The 22,640-nt window shown below is 38.9% G+C and overlaps 1 protein-coding gene across 1 annotated transcript in view; it reads right to left on the bottom strand.

The window, feature by feature from the left end:
- Positions 1–2,624: 2,624 nt before the first annotated feature.
- Positions 2,625–22,640, bottom strand: part of LOC134851108 (uncharacterized) — a 34,128-nt gene continuing 14,112 nt past the window's right edge. The window contains exons 2-7 of the mRNA XM_063867039.1: positions 12,866–13,137; positions 12,482–12,640; positions 10,535–11,080; positions 6,979–7,237; positions 4,684–4,881; positions 2,625–2,830 (exon numbers count right to left, since the gene is read on the bottom strand). Coding sequence (XP_063723109.1) covers positions 2,661–2,830; positions 4,684–4,881; positions 6,979–7,237; positions 10,535–11,080; positions 12,482–12,640; positions 12,866–13,132 — 1,599 coding nt within the window. The 5' untranslated portion in view covers positions 13,133–13,137 and the 3' untranslated portion in view covers positions 2,625–2,660. The remainder of the gene's footprint in view (positions 2,831–4,683; positions 4,882–6,978; positions 7,238–10,534; positions 11,081–12,481; positions 12,641–12,865; positions 13,138–22,640) is intronic.

A 22,640-nucleotide genomic window follows, 5' to 3' on the forward strand; every position in this document is an offset into this window, starting at 1 on the left:
AACTTAATCAAGCCCTTTGAATTTCGAGAGCAATTTGCGATTGACACTTCTGTTTAAAATAGCTCAATTTGAGAAAACTGGATCAAAATGTATAGTTTTCATTCCACTGTGTAATCTGAATATTATGATCCACTAACCAAATTAGAAGTCGATCACGTTTTTTCGAGACTTTTGACATTTTTGCTGTTGGAAAGTGGAGTGTGCCTTCCTTTTAACAAAAGAAATGAATTGAACTGAGAAATAATTCAAAAGTCTAACCGCTGAAAAAAAGTTGATTTTTATATTATCAGTTGTAACTCATAACTCCAAATAGATTTCTAGAGGCAGGTTGTATGATTATTGAGTTATAACAGATTTATTTCAAAATGTTGGAAAACGGGACAATTTTACTAAATCATCCATAGCTCGAAGACAAAGTATTTGTCTTTCATACTCACAACTCTCGTTAGAGTAAAATTTATTTGATTTAGCTAAACGTTTTAATGAAGAGCATAGCCAACAAAATTTGAAATGGTTCAATGAAAACAATTAAACAAAAAAAAACTTTGAAAAATTTCAACTTCAGAATTTCAACGAAAAAAAATAGTTGCCCTGAAAGCTCTCGTAGTTTCTAGAACAAATTACGATTGGCACTTTTCCGATAAAATTTACCCAATTTGAGAAACCTGGATCGATAGGTAAATTTTTATTTCGCTGGGAAATCTGAAATTAATTTCCATTTTCCATATTAGAAGTCGATCACTTCTTTCGTGACCTTTTAATTTTCGCTGTTCGATAGTGGAATTTGCCTTTCTTTTAACAAAGAAAGTGACCTCAACTTAAAAAGTAATTTAAAGTCAAATTGCGAAAAATTGAAATTGATCCTGAACAAAGTTTACGACGACTGTTCCTGAAAAAAACTAATAGATAATCGCGACTTGTATAAGAGTCTGAACTACATTCATCCATTCTACATTCTTAAACACTCCATATTAATATTGACTATGAAAATAAATTTCAAACTTCTAATCCCACCTCGGTTACCTATACCTAGTCGGGCTTATTTTTATTATTATTATTTTTTCAGGAACAGTGGTAAAATTTGTTCAGGATCAAATTTACTTTTTCGAGGTTTGACTTTTGATTACTCTAAGTTTCGAAGTTTGACTTTTAAGTTCAGTTCACTTCCTTTGTTAAAAGGAAGGCAAACTTAACTTGCAAACAGCGAAAGTTAGAAGTTCACGAAAGAAGTGTTCTAGTTTCGAACACAAGCACTTCGCATACACAAGCAAAAATATGACCGATAATGCTACTGGCAAAAACTCAATGGGTGAAACTAAGAGTCTACAAAATTCATAAGTGAGGCACGCTATTTATCAGTCTACATAATTGCTAAGTGACGCAAGCCAATTATGACGCATTAGCAGTACCAGTCAATTTGAAAAAAGAAAGAAACTTACCAACTAACATGCCTCAATTTATAGAGCGGACCATTTTAACTAGGATACGAAAAATTTCATTGAAAACATCTGACCCTGCCAAGGTTCGAACCCTCTTATTTTGCTGCTGGTCTCCTTCCCTACCTCTACGCCACAGATCCATGATTCCTTAAAGCTAAAGTGCTATTTGTAATATAATAGTCTGCGTTAATTTCCTTAGGATTGGCTGTACTTAATCGCTGGTTATTGATCTTATGCATATACTGCAATAAAAAGAGCACTTTCAAAAAGAGCAAAAATATTTGCGACTTAGGTTGGTAAAAAAAAGAGTTCGGAATATCATACTAGCTTTGCTTGTATAAATAAAATAAGCAATACGCAATTTTCAATGAGGTGTTATGAATGAACATCCTCTTAAGCCTGGTCAAATAAGTTTATAGAGGATTGAATTAAATCATGTCGGAATATAACAAAGCTTGCCGAGCAAAATTAGTATGGCTTATCAGCTCTGCCGAAACCCTAGAATGGCCATATTCAGCAAAATTCGGAGCATTTTTGGAAAGTTTTGGCCAAAATCTGAGTACATTACTGGTGAAAAGAAATATAAAATGATTTGTCGATGATTTCTTTATTGTATTAGTTTAGAATCATAAATGTACATTTTAAAATTGTTTACAAATCAAAAAGAACTTTTATAAGGAATTCAGTTATTTGAAATAAGGTATTGGAAAAATTGGATAATGAATAAGAATTAAATATATCGAGTGGCAAATGGCAAAATAATGAATTAAAACGCCGAGAAATTTTTGGTTGAAAAGCGTTTCAAAATTCGTGAACCAAATTTTACATCGATGAGACTTAAACATTTGAAACGCAGGAAGATACTCATGAAACGTAGGACTACTTGTATTACAATTGAAATATAACAGTATTGTGTAAATGAGACTGAAGAGAGATTAGCGAAAATTAAGCAGACAGTTTGGCTAGCAGAACGTGTGAAACTAATGATTGTGAAGAATTTTTGTTGCGATTGCATCTCTATACGAGCGCGTACAGTATATCAAAAAAAAACCAATGAAAATGATCATGTGCAAAAAAATTTATACTATTTCATAAATTTTGACTTCATGTAATGATATAATCATGTTCAAAAACCGTCGCATCCGCTTTGTCTGCTTAAGTGTCGCAGAAAAATTAGTATTGTAATCTGTTTTTTGTTTCAATTTACACTTGAGTAAGGAATTAAAGCTGTCTGTTGTGTTGTTCCTGAGAAGTAGGTGGAAGTAAGGAAGAATAAGAGGCCAGTTTGCGCACTAGAGACACCGCCTCCTCCCACACTTCCATCTGTCGGTCACGTGGTCTGTCACCCGGAACAGACACAAGGTGGTCCAGAGGCTTCGAAAGGTCAATGTCTAAAATTACAAAATCAATGAAAACATTTTTGTCCATCAGCAGTGAAAAACAACATATCCAAATTACAGTTGGAAAAGCGTAAATGAACTAAGAGAAACCGAAAAAGATTCTGACTGTTTATAATTTTTATTCCAAACAAATTATATCCAACAGCCAGCCAATTATCAATCAGTTACACAAAGGCGAAGATACACTTCGCATACACAAGCAAAAAAAATGACCGATAACGCTACTGGGAAAAACTGAATGAGCAAAACTTTGAGTCTACGAAATTTCTAAAGTGACGCACGCCAAATATGAGTCTACATAATTGCTAAGTGACGCACGCCAATTATGAGTCTACATAATTGCTAACTGACGCAAGCCAATTATGACCCATTTGCAGCGCCAGTCAATTTGAAGAAAAAAAATTTACCAACCAACAAGCCTCAATTTATAGAGCGGGCGCATTTTAACTAGTATACGAAAAAGTTCATTAGAACATCCGACCCTGCCCAGGTTCGAACTCTCTTATTTTATTGCGGGTCTCCTTCCCTACCTCTACGCTACAGATTCATGATACCTTTAAGCTTAATTGTTATTTGTAAAACAAATAATCTGTGTTAAAATCCTTAGCATTGGCTGTACTTAATAGCTGGTTATTGATCAAAATGAACACTTTCAAAATCACACAAGCTTTGCTTGTGTACAAAATGAACACTAATAATTGCGACTTAGGTTGAAAAAAAGAGAGTTTATAGTATCACACAAGCTTTGCTTGTGTAAAAACAGAAACACTGGTTATTTATGCAACTTTCGCAGTTCAAAAAATTATACTTTTGAAAATGATCCTCTTAGAATTTCAAGAATTGTTACGTTAGGCACTATTTTCTTAGCTGGATCAATTAAATTATTTTCTTAAATTTTCTAATCTGTAACAAAGTTATAAAATTATTACATTTTTGAAACTAAACACAGATAGCCGGTTACTGGGCAAGTATCACAGAATATTCCGTTAGAAAGATTTTTTTCCATGTTTCTGCTTGATGTGATAAAGGAATCTGGCGTAAAAAAAATAATTTAGGCATATTAGAGTCATAGAAATATAGGAAAATTGACAAAAAATTTTGAAAAAAAATGACTAGAAACACTAAAAAAAATTAAAATTAGTTTTACTTGCTTAAAGTTAAGTTTTAAGGTCTTAAATTAGGCATAATTCAGCTGTGGTAGGCCTGCTCGCTTGCTTTATTTGCTCGAACTTAGACGAAAATCAAAAATCGGTTTTTCTCGACACGGAAATTTCTTAAATGTGGTTCGAGTCACGAGTGAAAGGTACTTTAATATGATATATCTCTCAACCCAGTCCGATGATTACTTGTGGTACCTGATTTTGCGCGAAAACAAAAAAACTAAAACGCAACAAATACAAAGTTCCTCCACATTTTCAATGGGTGGAGAAATACGTTTTCCGTAACCTTTTCACGTTTACTGATCATTAGTGAAGTTTGCCTTCATTTAATAAAAAAAGAGTGAATTCAACTTTTAAAAAATCGCGAAAAATCACATTTGAGCTATAAATCGCGAAATGAGCTATATTATCACATTTGAGCTATAAATCGTTTCATTCTTTTACACTTAATAACCTTTCAGTAGCATCCCTCTAGCTTAAATTAAACAAAGAAGAGGGCACTGAAAACAAAATTTTTGATAGTAACAAAAAGAAAGCATACTTTCATTATCAAGAACTTTTTTAAAAAAAGGACTTGAACCCAAGTTGATTTATACAATTTTACATTTAAAATGTTGTGCTTCATCAGACTGAAAGTGAAAGAATTACAATTCAGAGAATCAGGGTAGAGAAAAAATGACTCACTACATGGAAGTAGTCTGTTGGGCATGTCGTTCAACACTACGAACCCAGTCGTGTCCCTCAGCCCAGAAGGGGTGTACTCTGGTGGTCTCTGAGAGGGAGGGGGAGGAATGAAGTACTTCTTCGCTGGCTCCAACATCTTCTTCACCAATGCATCCAACTCTGCAGGGGATCTATGCTCTACTTTCACTCCACCCCCACCTAAACATGATTTAATTCCCACTATTTTTAGGCTGCAACTTTTTAGATCTGGCACCTAGAAAAAATGTGATTTTCTATGAACGCTGATTTTTCTGTTATAATATTTTCCGATTCCCCAACGATCGAAAGATCAAACAAACAGGAACCAGTTTTTGGGGCGGGGAAAAAGATAGGAAACTTAAATCCAAAAAGTTGAAGAGTTGAAAAAATTGTTGCTTGAAAAATATAAACACTTACAGGCAGACCTTCAACAATTGTTGTTACGAGTCAGAGAAACCATGCGGATTTACCAAAAAAATAATCAACAATTTAAAAGCTTGTAATTGTGTTTATAACTGGGAACAATTTAAAAACCCAATTTAAAAACAGTTCAAAACCAGGCCTTGCAAGAAGCTAAAAATGGACATAGCCAACTGACATTTGGAAAAAAGTATTGAACGCAAGGAAACTGAAAAAAAAATGTTTTTTTTTTTGAAAAACCTTCAATTTTCGAAGAAAATAGTGTATTTAACACTCATGAATTATTTACGTATTTGTTAAACGAGAGGTTGAATGAACGATTTCAAAACAAGTTAAATAAAAACACCAAGACACCAAAAAAATCACCAAGACCTTCATAAGAGTACTCACAAGATTCATTACTCTTAAAATGAAAGACATTCTTTGAAAAACGTGAAGTAAATTTGTAACTACTATGTTACTTTAGCCAGGGTATTCTGATGCACTTGAATCTTTTTGGGAATCTCACAAAAAATTGCAAAACTCAAAAACAATTTTAAAAAATCATTTATTTAAGACCGTAATCGAAAATTCTTTTAAATTTTTTGTAAAAAAAATCTGAATACGAGCAAGAAATGACGATCTAATGTTGCACCTCTCATAAAATGAAACTTCGTGGTACTTTCTTGTTGATAACTTAAAGTACTTACTGGAATATTCCAGATCAAAAACGAACAAAAATTGTTCCTCTGATGTAGGGGGCTCAATGATGCTCAGATTTCAATTTTTTGTTTAACAACTGAGTCTGTCAAAAAATGTGCTCAAAACACGTTGCTTCCACAAAATGAATGAACACAGTTTTTGATCACAAGGTTTCATAGAAAAGTTTTTGGCTGCATTACTTTTTCTACAGTAAAAATTAGAAACAATATAATTTATACACTTTCCTTCATTGATGCTGCCGCTGTTTTGCACAATAAAAATATTCTTTCTTCTTTTTCTAAAGCCTTACAAGTAATAAATGAAAATATGTTAACAAATTTTCCTTCTGAAAAGAAAACAAATTTCATCCACTTGAAAAATTTTCAACAACAGTTCAAGTGGCCGAGCGGGCCTACTATTCGGAACGAGCTTTTTGACTGGGACCCGAAAACTGGTGGAACCAGTACCGAAAAAAGCAAAATCGCAATATAACAGAAGCGTTTGCTTGTGTAATTAAGACTCAATTACATCTTCTTCAGATTTCTACATCTAGATAAGAACGCTCCATCAAAATCATGCCTTGCAACAAGCTAAAAATGAACATAGCAAACTGACATTTGGAAAAGAGTATTGAACGTAAGGAAACTGAAAAAAAAAACTGACGCGTTTTTTTGAAAAACCTTCAATTTTCGAAGAAAAAATAGATTATTTCAAAGGGCATTGAATTTGTAGAACAATTATGGTCGACACTTTTTTTGATTAAATTAACCCAATTTGAGAAAACTGGATCAATAGGTAAAATTTTTCTGGGAAACTTCGCTGTAAAATCTGATAATTTCCTTCTGATAAGTTCTTTTTTCGAAATTAGAAGTCGATCACGTTTTCGTGCCCTTTACACTTTTGCTGTTCAATGGTGGAGGTTCGCCTTCCTTTTAACAAAAGAAATTAAAGTAAAAATAAATCATAAGTCAAACTGCGAAAAATCAAAATTGAGCGTGAACAAATTTTAAGACTTTTTCCTGAAAAAAACAAACAAAAAATCACTAAGACCTATGTAAGAGTACTTACTACGTTCATTACTCTTAAGCAGGCTGATTTAACCCTTTAGTGCAGTATACTCGACATGTCTGCTCTCGCATTTGTTAATTTGAGCCGTATCAACAATGCACCACTAACCACGACTAGGAGACGAAGAAGCTGTGCTTGTATCTTCATTACACCTGATCACCACTGCAGACGGAGATGGAATGGAAGACGACGAAGTAGTCACAGAATCCTCTTCCGAATCAACCTTGGCGGCAATTGTGTCGACTCCTTCTTTACTCGCTTCTCCTCCCTTCACAACTTCAGCAAGCTGTCGTTGCTCCTCTTTTAAGTCTTCTAGATTGTCATCAATGGGCTGATCTGTGAAAATCTTGCTCACCATTGCTTCAACCTGAATAAATAAAAGGCTACAATTCGTAACAAGCGACAATACGTAGCAAGCGACAATTCGTAACAAGCGACAATTCGTAACAAGCGACAATTCGTAACAAGCGACAATTCGTAACAAGCGACAATTCGTAACAAGCGACAATTCGTAACAAGGCATTGGCTGGCAAGTAGAATACGCTTGCTCCGCTTCGCTTATATCCGCCACAAGAGGAATACTGTGCGTGAATCAGTGTTCCCCGCATAATCTACTGTTACGCATTGTCGCTTGTTATGAGTTTTCGCCTGTTACGAATTATCGACTGACGGAAACAACATACGCTCAGAAAAAAGTGGTCGATGCCGTAAATTGTCACAATTACATGTTAATCGTTTAGATGTATGATCCCGCCATTTTTGTCCAATTTAAAAACTCGTGCACTAGAAACATACGTAGAGTACTTCAACGGGATGAAAACAAGAAAAATAAAACATTTCTTAGATAAAGTTGAAACTTCTAGGCAGGTCACCAAATACTGTTGCTACCTATGAGAAAAAGCACATGAGTTTCCCAAATTCTTACACAGAGGCGAAGTTGTACTTCCCATACACGAGCAAAAAAATGACGGATAACGCTTCTGGGAAAAACTGAATGAGTAAAACTTTGAGTCTACATTATTTCTTAATAGTCGCACGCCAAATATGAGTCTGCATAAATGCTAAGTGACGCAAGCCGTACCATTATGACGCATTAGCAGTACCAGTCAATTTGAAAAAAAAACCAACTAACACGCCTCAATTTATACAGCGGACGCATTTTAATAAGTATACAAAAAAGCTCATTAAAAACATCCGACCCTGTCCAGGTTCCAACCCTCTTATTTTGTGGCGGGTCTCCTTCCTACCTTTACGCAACAAATCCATGATACCTTGAAGCTTAAGTGCTACTAGAGGCCCAGCAAAAACTGGAGGTATCTGTTTGATGTTTTTAGAACTTGTTGTACTGATGTGGGACAAGTAGGTAATTAAAAAAAAAACTAAGCATTGGGCTTCACCCAAAACCCTGGTAGTTCCTCTGTTAAAAAATGAGTGATAATATTGGTAATTTTCCGAGAAACATGATTCTTGTTCAACTTTAATGCGTAGCAGTTTATGCACGGAGGGTTCTTACACCCTGTTGCCTTGATCAAACCTTTGATATCAGATTGAACTTTTTCGAGAAAACAAAAGCTTAAAAAACCTCGCTCAACCTTTTCTCTCTTAAGTGAACCCAAAACTTAAGGTTTGGTATGGTAGTTTTCAAGACAATTAGAAAACTGCTAAAAACAGTGTTTTGACTTTCCGAGGGTTATAAATATTTGTTTGAAAGAATTTTGGGATGGTAGTTTTCGAGAAAAATTGAAAAGTTTCAAAAAACTGTCAAGAAATCAAAACTTGACTTTTCTGAGGTTCATAACTTTTTGTGTGCAAAAGTTTGAGCATAAACACTATTGTAGTGGAACTAATCAGAAACTAGAGACCAGCTAAAGCTAGTGATTACTGTTTCATAACTTCTGAAATTTTTGTATTGATGCGGAAGGACAAGGGTAATTTCAAAAACAGACCTATAGCAAAGAAAAATAAATACCAATTTAATGGCTTCAAAATCTGTTTTATTTCATCAATTACTTCAACTTTCTAAAAAATCGAATTGATTAAAAAGGCATTGTTAGGTTGAAAAATGCTTTAAACGTTGCTCATTAGATTTGGTTCGGCAGTTTTCGAGAAGTCAAAAAGTTTCAAAAAATGGTAAAAAAAATCGAAAATTTGACTTTTCAGGTCATAACTTTTTGTGTAAAAAATTTAAGCGTAATCATTTATTCAGCTCCTCAGATTTGGGAGGCAAGTTTTCGAGAAAAGTTGAAAAATTTCCAAAAAAAAATCGGTCAGTAAATCTGAGGGTCAAAACCTATGATGGGAAAAAATTTGAGCATAACAATTAAAGCAGGGGAGCTCGTCACAACCCTTCTGTTCGATTAAAACTAAAATCTCCGATTTGGGAGGGTAGTTTCCTAGAAAAGTCTAAAAGTTTCAAAAAATTTGGGTCAAAAATTCCCCCCACACACTTTTTCGAAGGCCGCAGAAATTGGGGTAAGGTAAAAAAGATACTGGTGAGTATGCAGGCTCGCATGGGAGTGGCCGAACTTCCCATTCGTACCACTCTTTTGAAAATCGGCAGAGTAGTTTTCGAGAAAAACGAAAATTTTCCGAAGTGTAAAAAAAGCAGATCCCATACATTATCTTAATACCTGTTTTTATCAAACAGGAACTTGTAATATGATAGTATGTGTTAATATCCTTAGCATTGGCTGTACTTAAGAGCTCGTTATTGATCAAAATGACCACTTTCAAAATGAACACATTTTGTCGCAGCAATATTTGCGTCGCACAATAATTGCGACTTAGGTTGGAAAAAAAGAGTGTTCATACTATAACACAAGCTTTGCTTGTGTAAAAACCTCATGGAAAATTTTGGGCTATTAGAATTTTTGCTGTTGCGTTTTCAATGTCGCCCAGTGTATCTGCCGGTTTTGTATCTGTGACTTTTAAAAAAAATCACCATCTATAGACAAAATTTCACGTAAGATTATCTCTTAAGGTATAAATCATCTTTTTATTCACTTAATTGAGGAAACTTTCATTATGTCAGAACAAACAGAAACTTGAGCTGAGTCAAAAATATGAGTTAAAATGTACAAGGTTGTTGTCGGCCATCAACACCATATTTCTTAAGTTCAATTACGAAGGGCTTTGAATGGGGTTAGCAAACCGATAACTATTTCATTGCAAAAAGAATTGCTGTTTAAGCCATGTTTCAAACCACTTGGAATTCTTGCTAAAAATGATCCCAGAAGCAATATGCTGCACTTGAAAAATTCGCCTGTTAAATTAACTAGTCAATTGTGAAATTTGCGCAGCATGAAACAAATGTGGTCTCTTTTCATCAACACACTGTCTTACTCTTCTATAAAAAGAATCCAATAAACTATATCTTCCCAAAATATGTTATGATAAGTGTTATTTAACTAGGTGCCAACATTTCAGCTTATCGGAATCTTTGACTCAAAGCATGGCTCTTTTGCACTTCACCACCAGTGATTTACATCAATTTTGGGCCGATACAAGAGTTTTACACGGTAAGGCAGGAGCATCACGTGTTTGAAACTAGTTAGCTAGTACAGGCTCAAATCTTTTTACTTTCAGAGAATTATACGAAAGAATGGGGGTAGTATTTGAAGTAAAAAAAAATTGGGGACGGTGGGTACTAAGCTGTTTTGTGTACCTTTTTGGCCATTTTGTGCTGATTTGTTTGCATATGCTGTCTCAGATGTCTCTTGTGGATCCAGGGTCCCTCTTCAGGACACAGACTACATGCATACATTCTGTTCCTCCTCTTATCCTTCTCCCGTTTGATCTGATCCTGAGCTTTGTGATCTTTACTCTCTAAGTGAATTTGATATGTGGTCTGCATTGAGAACTGTTTGTCACAGAGAGCGCAGTAAGGCAGAGGCGAGTCCGATCCACTGAGGGTGGAATGAAACTGGGTCGTCATTCCTGACCTCGATGATCCAGGAGGTGTAACCCGACTATCCCCGCCAGACGAAGCCCCTTTCGGAGACGGGGCACTGCGCACTAAACTACTCGAACTAGTGATAGCATTACTGGGTTTGGAGGAGATTTTCTCTCGTTTCACCGTCCGCCCTGCATGTTCTGCAGCTGAGACAGTCGAGGCACCACCTCTGCCCCTTGTCTTTTTAGGCCCTCGTTTGACCTTTGTTTCGACTGTTGGGAGAACTTTGTTCACCTTTCCCCCACGCCCCCTTCCTCTCTTGAAATACAAATCAAACACTGAAGCAAAAAAAAATCGAGGTCACTTTATAAGAATTTATATTTCTTATAACTTAACTAGCCAGCTAAATTTTACGGAAGAGGGAACGAGTGACCAATAACTAGCCCATTCGTATTGAATCAACCACCTTTTCAACCAGTGAACCTTGCCGTAAAATTTACGTGTAAGTCTCTGCCAACCTGTTGAACTATCACACACATTAAAAATTATCCTATAAAAGAGCAGCCAGTTCTAAAAGTAGCACAGAGTATAAAACAATTGACATGCAGTTGGAACCACACAATGCATGCCGCAATAAAAATTTAATGGAGAATAACCAGGAGACGAGATTGGACCAGTGTTGCTTCGACGCAAACCGGAGTTGCAAGGAAAAAAACCATCTATATGTGCGACTGTCCAAACCCTTTATCAGATTTGTTTTAATTTTTTTTCAGAAACTATTTTATCGATGGAAGAACAAGCCAGACGATAAAGCACAGTAGCCAGGGTTAGATTAAGTACATGAATTTAACTTTTGCTCCAAAGCAACTTATTGGCGCTTTTGTGAACCAGAAGCAGTATGGTTATGACGGAAACGCATTGAATAAGATAAAACATGTTAGATAACCACATGAAGACCCAAAAATATTCTGGTTACAAAGCGAAAGCTTAAAAAACGAACTATTTGCTGTGAAGAAAACATAGCCAACAGACAGTTGGAAACGAGTCAATACACAGAAAAAAATACCGCTTCTTTTTTGAAAGTCTCATTTTTCGAATTTCGAGGAAAAAACAAATGGCCTTAAGACTCTTTGATTTTCTAGAACAATTTAAGATTGACACTTTTTATGATTTCTATAACGAGTTTTGACCGGCGCTTTTTTAACAACATTAACCCAATTTGAGAAATTGGATCAACAGGTAAAGTTTTTATTCCGCTGCAAATCTCAATTTAAACTCCACTTTCGAAACTAGAACTCGTTCACGTTCTTTCGCGCCATTTCCACGTTCGTATTTGGAGAGCGCTATTTACATCGCTTTCAGTAGATGAATTTCAATTGAACTCAAGTGTATTATGCTTAAATGCATTAATATTTTAAGCCTTTTTCCTGGAAAAACAAACAACAAAAACCAGCAGGACCTATATAAGAGTCTTCACTACGTTCATTACTCTTAAAAACGATGTTTCAAATTTCGAGGGAAAAAAAGCATATTTAAACGAAGAAAAGTACCCCAGGTTAAAAGTCTTACCAGGTTAAAAGTCCAATTAATTTCAAAAATACTTTATGATAAACTTTTTTTTTTGCATAGAACGAGATTTGCCCATTCAATTGGTGTACTGACTATAGCCTAGCGGCAGGACCCCGCATATAAGTATTTAAATTCATGATTTGGACTTACAGTAGTTCCAGAACGAGTAGGTCTGCCTTTGGGTGCTGCTTTAGTCGTAGATGCAACTGTCGTGTTTGCAACAGAAACTGCTGCTCTGCATGATTTCAAGTGTCTAAGATACTCTTTGCCTTCCAAGAAAGATTCACAGCATAGTTTACAACGAATTGTCTGAAACAAAGATAATGGTCAGTTTCGTTTCCGAAATCATCCAGGATACTAGGGCTCATTTTGTTCTTTGAAATTTTTCAAAAATTATTGTCTCATCTAGGAAACCCTAACACCGCTTGTTTAGATCATGAAAACGACCTATTCAAGATGCAAATTTTATTGTCTGAAATCTAATTAGATCTACAATTTTGACCTATAACTTTAACATTGTTCTTTTCTGCTTACCACCGATGATTTCTTTTTGCTATCGATAGAAGATGGTGAGACTTGGGCAGATTCGGAGCTGTTTGAGGAAGGTTTAATCGACAGAGAATGAGGTTTGTAAATAACACTGGAAATGAAATCTTCGTCAGTGAAAACTTTGTCTTTATGCGAAGATTCAAGATGATCTCTAATAGCTGCCAGGGACACACTCGGGTGATTGCAGAAGGAACAGACATATGTACCTACAGTTGGTGACTGGCGCTCGGACGATCTTGGGTCCGATGACATATTGGCTGAAAAGTATAAACTTTAGGTTACTGTTATTATTATTATTATTATTATTATTATTATTATGGATTCAGCTATTAGAGCTTGGGTGTTTCCACCCTTAAGTTTCAGTGTCATGCAAGTTTCCATGTCGAAATATCGTTGTATCTATAGTTTGTCATGAAGTAATTCCAGAAGTGCTTCAGTAGTCGTGGTTTGAGTCCCTGATGGTTGGAGTAGTCGATTGAATTTGGTAAGATGTTCACAAGTTTGCAGGTTCTGAGCCAAAACTCCTGTTGGTAGATAGATTTCTTTATTTTCGGCAGTTCGAAAAAAGGTTTCTCTGATAACCGGGTGGCTCTGTCGAATTCCTTTAAACAAAAATACTCTGTGGCATCAATTTTATAGTAACCATTCAACATCTTGGACATAAATATGTGACATTCGACCAGAATGGCCAAAATGCAGTCTCTGCAGAATTCAGGATTTTAGCAGTGAACCTTCCGGATTGGCGATTTAGAACGGATAAGGACGTTATTTGAATGATTGGCCAAACGGTGAAGGCTAGAAGATTCTGGAATTCTAAATTTTAAATTTTCGAAGTGATGACGTAACATTTCTGAGAAATGTTAAAACGGCCATTTTGGCTAAAATAGCAGAAAGAAACAGAACAACTTTATCTGCGATTACGAACAGTACGAAAATCGAGACTAAAAAACAACAACGAACTACCGAACAGCAGAGGACGTTCCGAGTTGCAACTATTGTGCTGTTACAATAGTTGCAAGGCCGTTGCGAACAACGGTGAAGGGTAAAAACCAGCCCTCCGAGTTAGCGTGAACCTGAGGTTAAGGAGCTTGATTCGCCGGATTCAAGAATCCGGAAGGGTCTCGGGACGGGAACTTTTATGAACTTGTATTGAATTTTAGCATCCTGTCATGTCCTGACTTGAATTTAACTGATATTTTGATTAGTTTTGACAAGGATGAGGTGCTAGGAGTTGGGGGAAAGGGTTGATCCATCTTCGATGGAGATGATGATTTTTATCTACTGAACAAAAACAATAGTAATATGATAAGTAGTAGCCCTGTTTTTAGGAGTGACCTCGTGGTCTGGCGATACAGAGACCCAGCCATGAGCTCACTAATTTTGCATGTAATTCAGTTAATTTGAGCGTTCTGGTCGAAGCCGGAGAACAGTAACGTTTTTGTCAGCCTGATGTAAGAAAGACCACCGAAAAGTACTGGCTTGGTAGAGACGGTGAAAAACATGCAAAGCTCTGTTTAGACGCTAGCCAGTCGTCTTAAGACTTAGTTTTGTTATCCGTCGATATGTATCTTCCGGGCGAATGTTACATGTATGTTTTTATGGCGCTCCTGGGTGTTATTCTTTCATAACATCATGACCGGCGGAACCGTTAACGAGCACTCCGCGCCGAGCGGATGCTCACATTAACGCCCTTAATAGGCCTAAACAGCCGGGGCGGAAGGGTAGTTCGGAACGCGGAAGCCTTCCGGATTACCGTGAATAGTTTTTTAACCTAGTTAAGACCGAAAATTCACGAACCAGGAAGGGTGGGGGGAATCATGAACCCCTCATCCCCTGAGTGGTTTGTGACCAAAAACACTTAAAGATATAAGCAAAACCAAACAAAAAGTAGTATAGTACCCAAGAAAAACAAAAAAAAAACATAAAAAATAACCGGAAAAACCAAAAACAGTAAAAAAAATAAAAAAAAATCAGTAGAAATCATCCCCCCAGTCAAGATGTGATTCAACCCCCCCGTTTGTTGTTGATAGATATATTGTTGTTACAGGCATTTATATCAGTCAGGATCGTTACGATCAATTTTGTGGCCCGTTTGTGAGGCTTGTACTGTAGGGTTATTTGAGCATTTAAGCACGTTAATGATAAATTGCGCTCAATCCGGAAGGGTCAGCTGATTTGCGCTCAATTCGGAAGGGTCTTGGGTGAAGACCGATCCGGCAGGCAGTTCAAGGAGCAACAAGAAGGGGCTCAACGACAACAACAATCGACTGTTGGGTATCGTTAACAAGTTTTGTATCCCTTTTGGTACAAAAAGTAAGATAGTAATCTGTGGGGGGCTCGACAGTGCTGCACTGTAGTGACCCTTCACCGAACTGCGAATATCCGAGTTAAGCACCTTAATTTGGATAATAAACAAACCCGGAGGGGTATAGTATTACTAATATTATTATTCATATAGCCTATATTAATAGTCACATATCGTTTTTCAGTGAAAAACAACGAAAAGAGACCGGTTTTTAGGGTCAAAATAGCGATATTTTGATCCCCCCACAAGTCGCGATTTTTGAGATATCGATATTTTTTGAAACGGAAAAAAGCGCTAAGTTAGTGTGTTACATCGTAACTGCACTACTGTAATAAGTAGAACCGGTTAACTTTAGTTCGGAAGTGGTTGGAACTAGTTTGGTACCAAAAACCAAATTTTCCCAATTTTTGATAGTAAGAAACACTAAAAATTTAGAAAATTTTTTGAAATTTTTGAGGTAGGACAGTAAAAATAGTTGTTCGGACAACGTCCACTAGTGAATCTACAAGTCTTAAAATCCGCTACACGAAAGCCTTCCGGGTTGCAGAGAAACCGAACATAACGTGTTTGATTTGGTGGATTCATCAATCCGGAGGGGTCCAGGTAGCATAGTTTTTCGCAAAATTTTTCTACAATAGCGTTTTAGATCGGGTCTTTTGCATTGAACTAGAAGAGTATAGGCCTTCTGAGCTCGGATCAATAATTTTTAGGTCGAAAGGACCAGATTTGCGGAAAAAGTTAGGCGGAACCTATAAGAGAGAAAATTTTTTGAGTTCGGAAAAAAGACGTTTTGGTTAATAACTTTGGAACTACTGATCATATCGAGTTGATCTTGGTACCAATAGATCAGAAATTAATTGAGCTTACTAATAGGATTAGAAATTTTTCGGAAAAGCGAGCGAGAAAATTTTTTGAGATTGTTTTTAGCAAATTACACAAATCCGGAGGGGTACACCCTTCACGTTTTATAAATTTTTCTGAAAAACCCTTATACCCCTACCAAAAGTTGATAGCGATTGAACTAAGTAACTTAGGACAGTTCTAGACAAAAAGGGAAGGCTGAAGGCACAAGACAACCATAATAGAGTCGAAGTTAGGCAAGTGATAAGACCCTTCACCGTTAGTGTGAATTGTCAAATAAGTGCCTTAACTTCAATCCGGAGGGGTCTAGGAAAGGACCCTATACCCTTCCCAGTTAATTCAAACAGCATAAAAGCAACGCAGAACGTATCCGGAGGGGTATAAGCTAAAATTAAGAAAACTACAAAAAGCTACTTTGACAGAGCTAAGGGCTCCCAATCCGGAGGGGTCGAAATTTTTCAAAGTCAGAGGGGTCCGAATCCGGAGGGGTCTACTTTCCACAAAACCGGAGGGGTCCGAATCCGGAGGGGTCTTATAGTTGCTAATTCCGAGGGGTCCCAATCCGGAGGGGTCTATATTCTGACAGTCCGGAAGGGTCCTATTTGTGCAAATCCGGAGGGGTATCATTTTATTAAGGACTTAGGTAAACGAAAGAAAGACTAAAAAGCGAGAGGTATTAGGTTATTAATACACAGGCTAGGTATCAGTGACTGCACTGGTAACTTGCCTCTCAAAAAGAACCAGACTAATACAAAACAGGTCCGAACTCGGATATTCGCGACACTAAGTCTAAATTAAAAAGAGCGTGACTCATTGGTGTGGATTGAAACATAATACGTTTTTGGGAAAAGTAACTGCCCTGAGGATTTTAGTAGGTCTAGCTCGGGCAGTCCGAAGGCAGATAGGTAACACAGTACTCGGTGGGTGCAATAGACGCCCACTTGAGAAAATTACTGCCTTCAAAGTTTTGTCTGTTTGGTGCAGCACCAAGCAGGGAAAGCTTTTTCTTTAAAAGACAGGTTCGACTATTGTACTGCGACCGACTAAGAGTACAAGACACATACGTTTTTTTATATATACATTCATATTGTGTCAATATATATATTTTTTTGTTTTTGATTTTAAATCAACCTAAACTGTGCTTGATTGGGTGGTGACTACACTATCTTTTAAATTGACTGATAACATCATATTGTGCTAGTTTCCAGATCTTTGGACCAATAATCGGCTAGTGTGAATAAATTTTATACAAACTGTACTCTGACAACATACAGGGATTCGTGGTCACTATTTAATAGAATCTGGTGAAATTTATTGTGTTGTGTCATTATTATTGTTAATAAAACTATAAGGTCTCTAGCAATTGAGTCAAGAGTAGGCATAGGAAAGTGACAAATAAAGAATGAGTTTAGACAAGTCAAGGATACCAAAACGAGGTAATAGCTCTAGGAAATTCATACCTGAAAAGCAAAGAAAAACGATGACCGATCCTTTTGTGGATTGGATCAAGCGATCCCGGTCTGACAAAAGGGGGACGGTTTCAGGCAGAATGGTTGCAACGAGAAGTCAGAAGACCTCAGAAGAGCGAAGAGAACTATTAGAAGTGGAGGTCAATACGGACCATACCATGAACGACAACCAGGGAGTAAATGGATTGGAAGGAAGAGGCAGAAGGCTGGCGAGTGAATCAACCCCGGTAGAACAAGGCCATGATTTTGCCACTTCCACCGGGACATTGGATCGAGAGGAGATGTCGGAACTGTCCGACATCTCAACTGAAGTAACGGCGACTAGAAGATCTCCGACAGACAACACTATGATGGCAGGCGGAACGGGGAAACAAACAACGTCATCATCATTCTCAGAAAGAATGAAGAACACCTTCGGAAACATCTTTCCATTCAGCATGGGAGGAGGAGCAGGAAGTGACGGTGAGTCCCAGGAGGAAGAGGATGAAGAGGAGCAAGGGGACTTTGGATCTCAAGTCAGTCTCAATAGTTCGATCCAGGAGAGTGAGGCACACGTCGGAAGAGAGACTGGAACCATGGACAAATTTGGTGTAGTGACAACGATAAGTAAGGAGGCAAACACACCGGGCCAGTCAAAGGACTTCGCGATTAGGACAAGTTCGGAGCCACAACCTGAAGAGAATAGAACCAGAGGGCTCGGCAATGCGTTAATGGATCCTGAAATAAATAATGAAAAGACGTTGAAGCACAGAGTCAAGGCCCGGATCTCGACAAGCACGAAGTTACCTGGCTCCGACAGGGTTACACCGCCACTAGTGACGCCACTCGTGGATAACGGGGCAGCACTAGAAGAAGCCTTAAACAACATAGTGGGCAGTTTAGGAGAACAAAATGAACAGATGTCGATAAGGATGAGTGAACTAGAAAGAGCAGTTCACATTGAAAGAGAAAGTCTGCGGGAAGAAATAAACCGCAACAGACAAGAAGTTGACAGAAGCGAAAAACGCTTGAAAGAAAGAACGGACGAACATATGACGAGGAACTTGTCGCGAATGACAAGAGAAGCGGAACAGAGGGAGTTACGCTTAAGAGCCGACATGGAGAAGTTAAGAATTCAGCAAGAGCAGTCTCTTGGGTCTCTTGACACAAAGATAGACGCGATGATGGAGAGGCGAACGCAGGCTATCATGGATAGGTTGGACGGGCTACTAAGCAGCAAGAGTGGACCAAAAGAAGGAGAGCCGAACTCGGGAGGTCCCAGCAGGGAACCGAGGGTGAACTTCAATGAACATCAAAGGAGGAAGACAAATGGATCCACTAGAGGCAGGGGCAGTTCATCAGGCTATGCCACAAGGGGTAATACAGCATGGGGCCCGAACAGTAGAGCGAGTTCAACGGGGAACAGACAAACCTCGAACGAACGACCAACGCAAAGCACACATGCGACTGGGAGAAGCGATTCTGGCAACATGGGGCATACAAGCCCGAGGAGGAGTCACATGGGCCAAGCGGGAAACGCTCAAGGTGATTCGGATTGCAGGGATGCACCGCACACAGAGCCTTCGACAAGGTGTGAGGACACTCAGGCGGGACACTCAAGGGATGCTACGGCAATGGCCACAGCATTTGAACCCCTGAACAGGTCTTTGGAGACATTCCTGACGCGGTTATCTAGAACCAATGAACGCAGTGAAAAGTCCAGAAGAGTCTTTAAGAAACCAAGATGCTACAAAGACGAATCTGATGGCTGTATTGATACCTGGATAGAGGTAATGAAGCTGCATTTCGAGGAAGAAGACTTGTCTGAGAGACAGGAATGCAGCGCGCTCACCAGCAACTTAGAAGGGACAGCCCTGAACTGTGTCATGGCTAAGAAACAGTATCAACGTGACACTGCTGAGAAAATCTTCGAAATCTTGTTAAACCGTTTCGGATCAGGGGTGCAGGGGCACCAGGCGATGATGCGCTTCGAGAAACGGAGGCAACGAGAAGATGAAACAATAGACAAGTTTCTCGATGATTTGGAAATGCTGAGAAGACGCAGCCAACCGGATGAGTCAAACCGAAGGATGAACCTGGCCGTAGCCTCAAAATTCATCGATGGTGTGAAAAATGATGAACTTCGTACGATGCTAGCAACGCATTACACACCACTATCAACTAATGCGCCAACACCGGAGGAGTTGAGGCTCAAATCAAAAGAGTATCTTTTGTTGAAACCTCCTTCGAGATCTGGATATTACAAGAACAATTATGGCAATTTTAACAACGGACCAGCTAACCAAGGGAACAATTGGTACAAACCGAGGGATGATATGGACAAGAGACGTTCTTGTGCTAATTGCAGTTCAACAGACCATCATGTGTCAGCATGCCCAGCTTACAAACAAGGCATGAAAGCAATAGGCTTTAGCCTCGAGGACGAAGATGCGTCAGAGTTGGATCATGAGGATTTCATGAGAGGAGTAATTGCGAAATTTGGCCCGAGGTGTTTCTTTTGTAACTTGGAAGGTCATTTTAAATCAGATTGTCCGCAATTCTGGGATGCAGTGGCAGACATCAAGCATCCAAGGCATGAAGAAGCTTTGTCAGGAGTGAAAGCAAGCAAGGCTCGACTTTTGGGCGAAGCAGAGGCACGCAGGAAGGACAAACCTCAAGAGCTGGCGGCAAAGAAAATGCAAGCAGTAAAAGAAGAAGCACGTGAACCGGAACCAGCAACTGCGGCCGATGACTTCAAGATCGATTATAAGGCAGCCGCAAAGGATGCTTTAAATAGAGTACAGCAGGAATTGGTGACGAAAGAGATCGAACAAAAAGTGAAACTTGAACTGGAAAATGAAAAGCTTCAGGAGCAACTGAATACCTTCGAGGCAACGGAGTTCGAAGAGACGAAAACACCAAGCAGTTTAGATATGAAACTTAAAGTGATCTCCGGTAAGAGGTTCGGCATGGCGCCGCAGGGAAAGAAGATACAGTCGATAATCTCAGTGGCTGGACACCAGGTAATAAGAAATTTGAGTGAACCATCAGAGTTCACTTTAATGCATTTGGACACATATGCAGATTATCTGAGGCAGGTGGAGCCACGCACTGAGTCGAGAGCTGTGCGAGCACTACTAACGACGGGTGGCCCTCGCATGAAGAAACTTCATGGACGCTACTTGGAGGTCTATGGGCCGTATCAAATAATGCTGAACGTGGATGGAATCAGCATCTACACCAGGACTTACATAACAACAGATGATGACCAAATGGGGCAGATCTATTTGGGTGAAGAGGAACTCAAAGTCCGCAGGATAGGCCATGACGCCATGATGGAACAAGACGCGGTACATATTGGATATGAAGCAGATGTGACAGCACACCTGCTTGACACCAACGGAACAAAAATCGGAGTCACAGGGCTTCTGGACACAGGCGCGGTGGTGAGTGTGATGCCGATAAAAACCTGGGAGAGAATGGGCTTCACGCGGGAAGATTTGATTCCTACGAATCTCCGACTAGCCGCTGCAAATCGAGGAGCTATCTACGTAGCCGGAAGAACACCGGTGACGGTCCTTCACATGGGAGGACGGAACCTTTGGATGAGCTTCCTGGTGGTAGAGAATCTGGACGATGCGGACCAATTCATCTTGGGCAGAGATTTTGTCAGGAATTTTGACGTGATGATTGACTTGAACAACGGTCTAATACGGATTAGAAACCCGGACCGAAAGTATGTTAAGAGACCAGTTAATAGGATAATAACAGGTGAAAATAAGGTACCAGTTTTTTTGGATAGAAAAGTAAAGTTACAACCAGGACAAGCTGTAGTAGCAATTTTTAGAATGAGAAATTTAAATTCGTTAAGTGATAGTAAACAGGTTTGCTTAGTACCGAATCCAAATAGTCAGAGTTCGGTGATTTTAGGCCGGAGCTTCTCGGTAACGCGAAACGGACTGTGTGTCAGTGTGTTGTTGAACACACTGGACACCACGGTTTCAATCCAGCGTGGAAAGAAGCTTGGTTACGCATTGCCGATGAGGACCGACTATGAGGAGACAGAAAACTCGAAGAAATATAGTGTGAAAGACTGTCCTTATCATGCAAATAAAGATAAAATCTTAAAGAGAATTAATGAATTAAAATCTATTCATAAATTGTTTTCAATGAAATCCGAAACGGACGACGGCTTATCAAGCTGCTCGAATTTTCCGGAACGCCCCTCGTCATATGAACTGGATTCTGACAAACCGGTTTTGCCAGAAATAGAACATTTAAAAGGAAAAATAGGTGAGGGAGATTTTGAAAAATTGCGGGACCTCCTAGATCGGAACGCCGAAGTATTTTCAAAACATAAGGCGGACATCGGTTGCTGTAATTTCGTCGAACACGAAATCGAACTAGAAGAGGGCGCCGTTCCCCATAGGGAAGGCGCAAGGCGAATGACGCCACATAAATCGGAAGCATGCCGAGCGGAAATAGAAATGTTGCTTGAATACGACATGATAGAACCCTCGAAATCACCATGGGCTTGCGGAGTAGTAATGGCGAAAAAGAAAGGGGGGCAGCTTAGATTTTGTTGCGACTTTCGTTACTTGAACGCGGTAACGATTAAAGATGCGTACCCGATACCACGAATAGACGAGAGCCTATCCAAACTTGGTGATGCAAAGTTCTTCACCACATTGGACTTGGGTTCTGCCTTCTGGCAGGTTCCTCTGCGAAAGAAGGACAGGGAGAAAACCGGATTCGCGTGCGAATTGGGGTTGTACCAGTGGAAGAGGATGCCCTTCGGCTTGTGCAATGCAACAGCAACCTTTCAAAGGCTGATGGCTCAGGCTTTGACAGGAGTGACCAAAAAGTACGGGAATCTCTTGATGTGCTACGTGGATGACGTAGTCATAGCGACACCAACCCTGGAGGATCACATTGATCGACTCGATGAGGTCTTCGGATGTATGAAAAGAGCAGGCTTGAAATGCAAACCATCGAAATGTGAAATCCTTAGGGATTCGATCAAGTACCTGGGAAGAATGGTGGACCGGCATGGTGTGAGGCCAGATCCAGAAGCAGTAGAGGCTGTGCTGACATGGAAAGCTCCTAGAACGGACACACAGCTCATGAGCTTCCTAGGGTTTGCCAA

Source organism: Symsagittifera roscoffensis, chromosome 7 (genome assembly GCF_963678635.1).
Source record: "Symsagittifera roscoffensis chromosome 7, txSymRosc1.1, whole genome shotgun sequence".
Taxonomy (NCBI): domain Eukaryota; kingdom Metazoa; phylum Xenacoelomorpha; order Acoela; family Convolutidae; genus Symsagittifera; species Symsagittifera roscoffensis.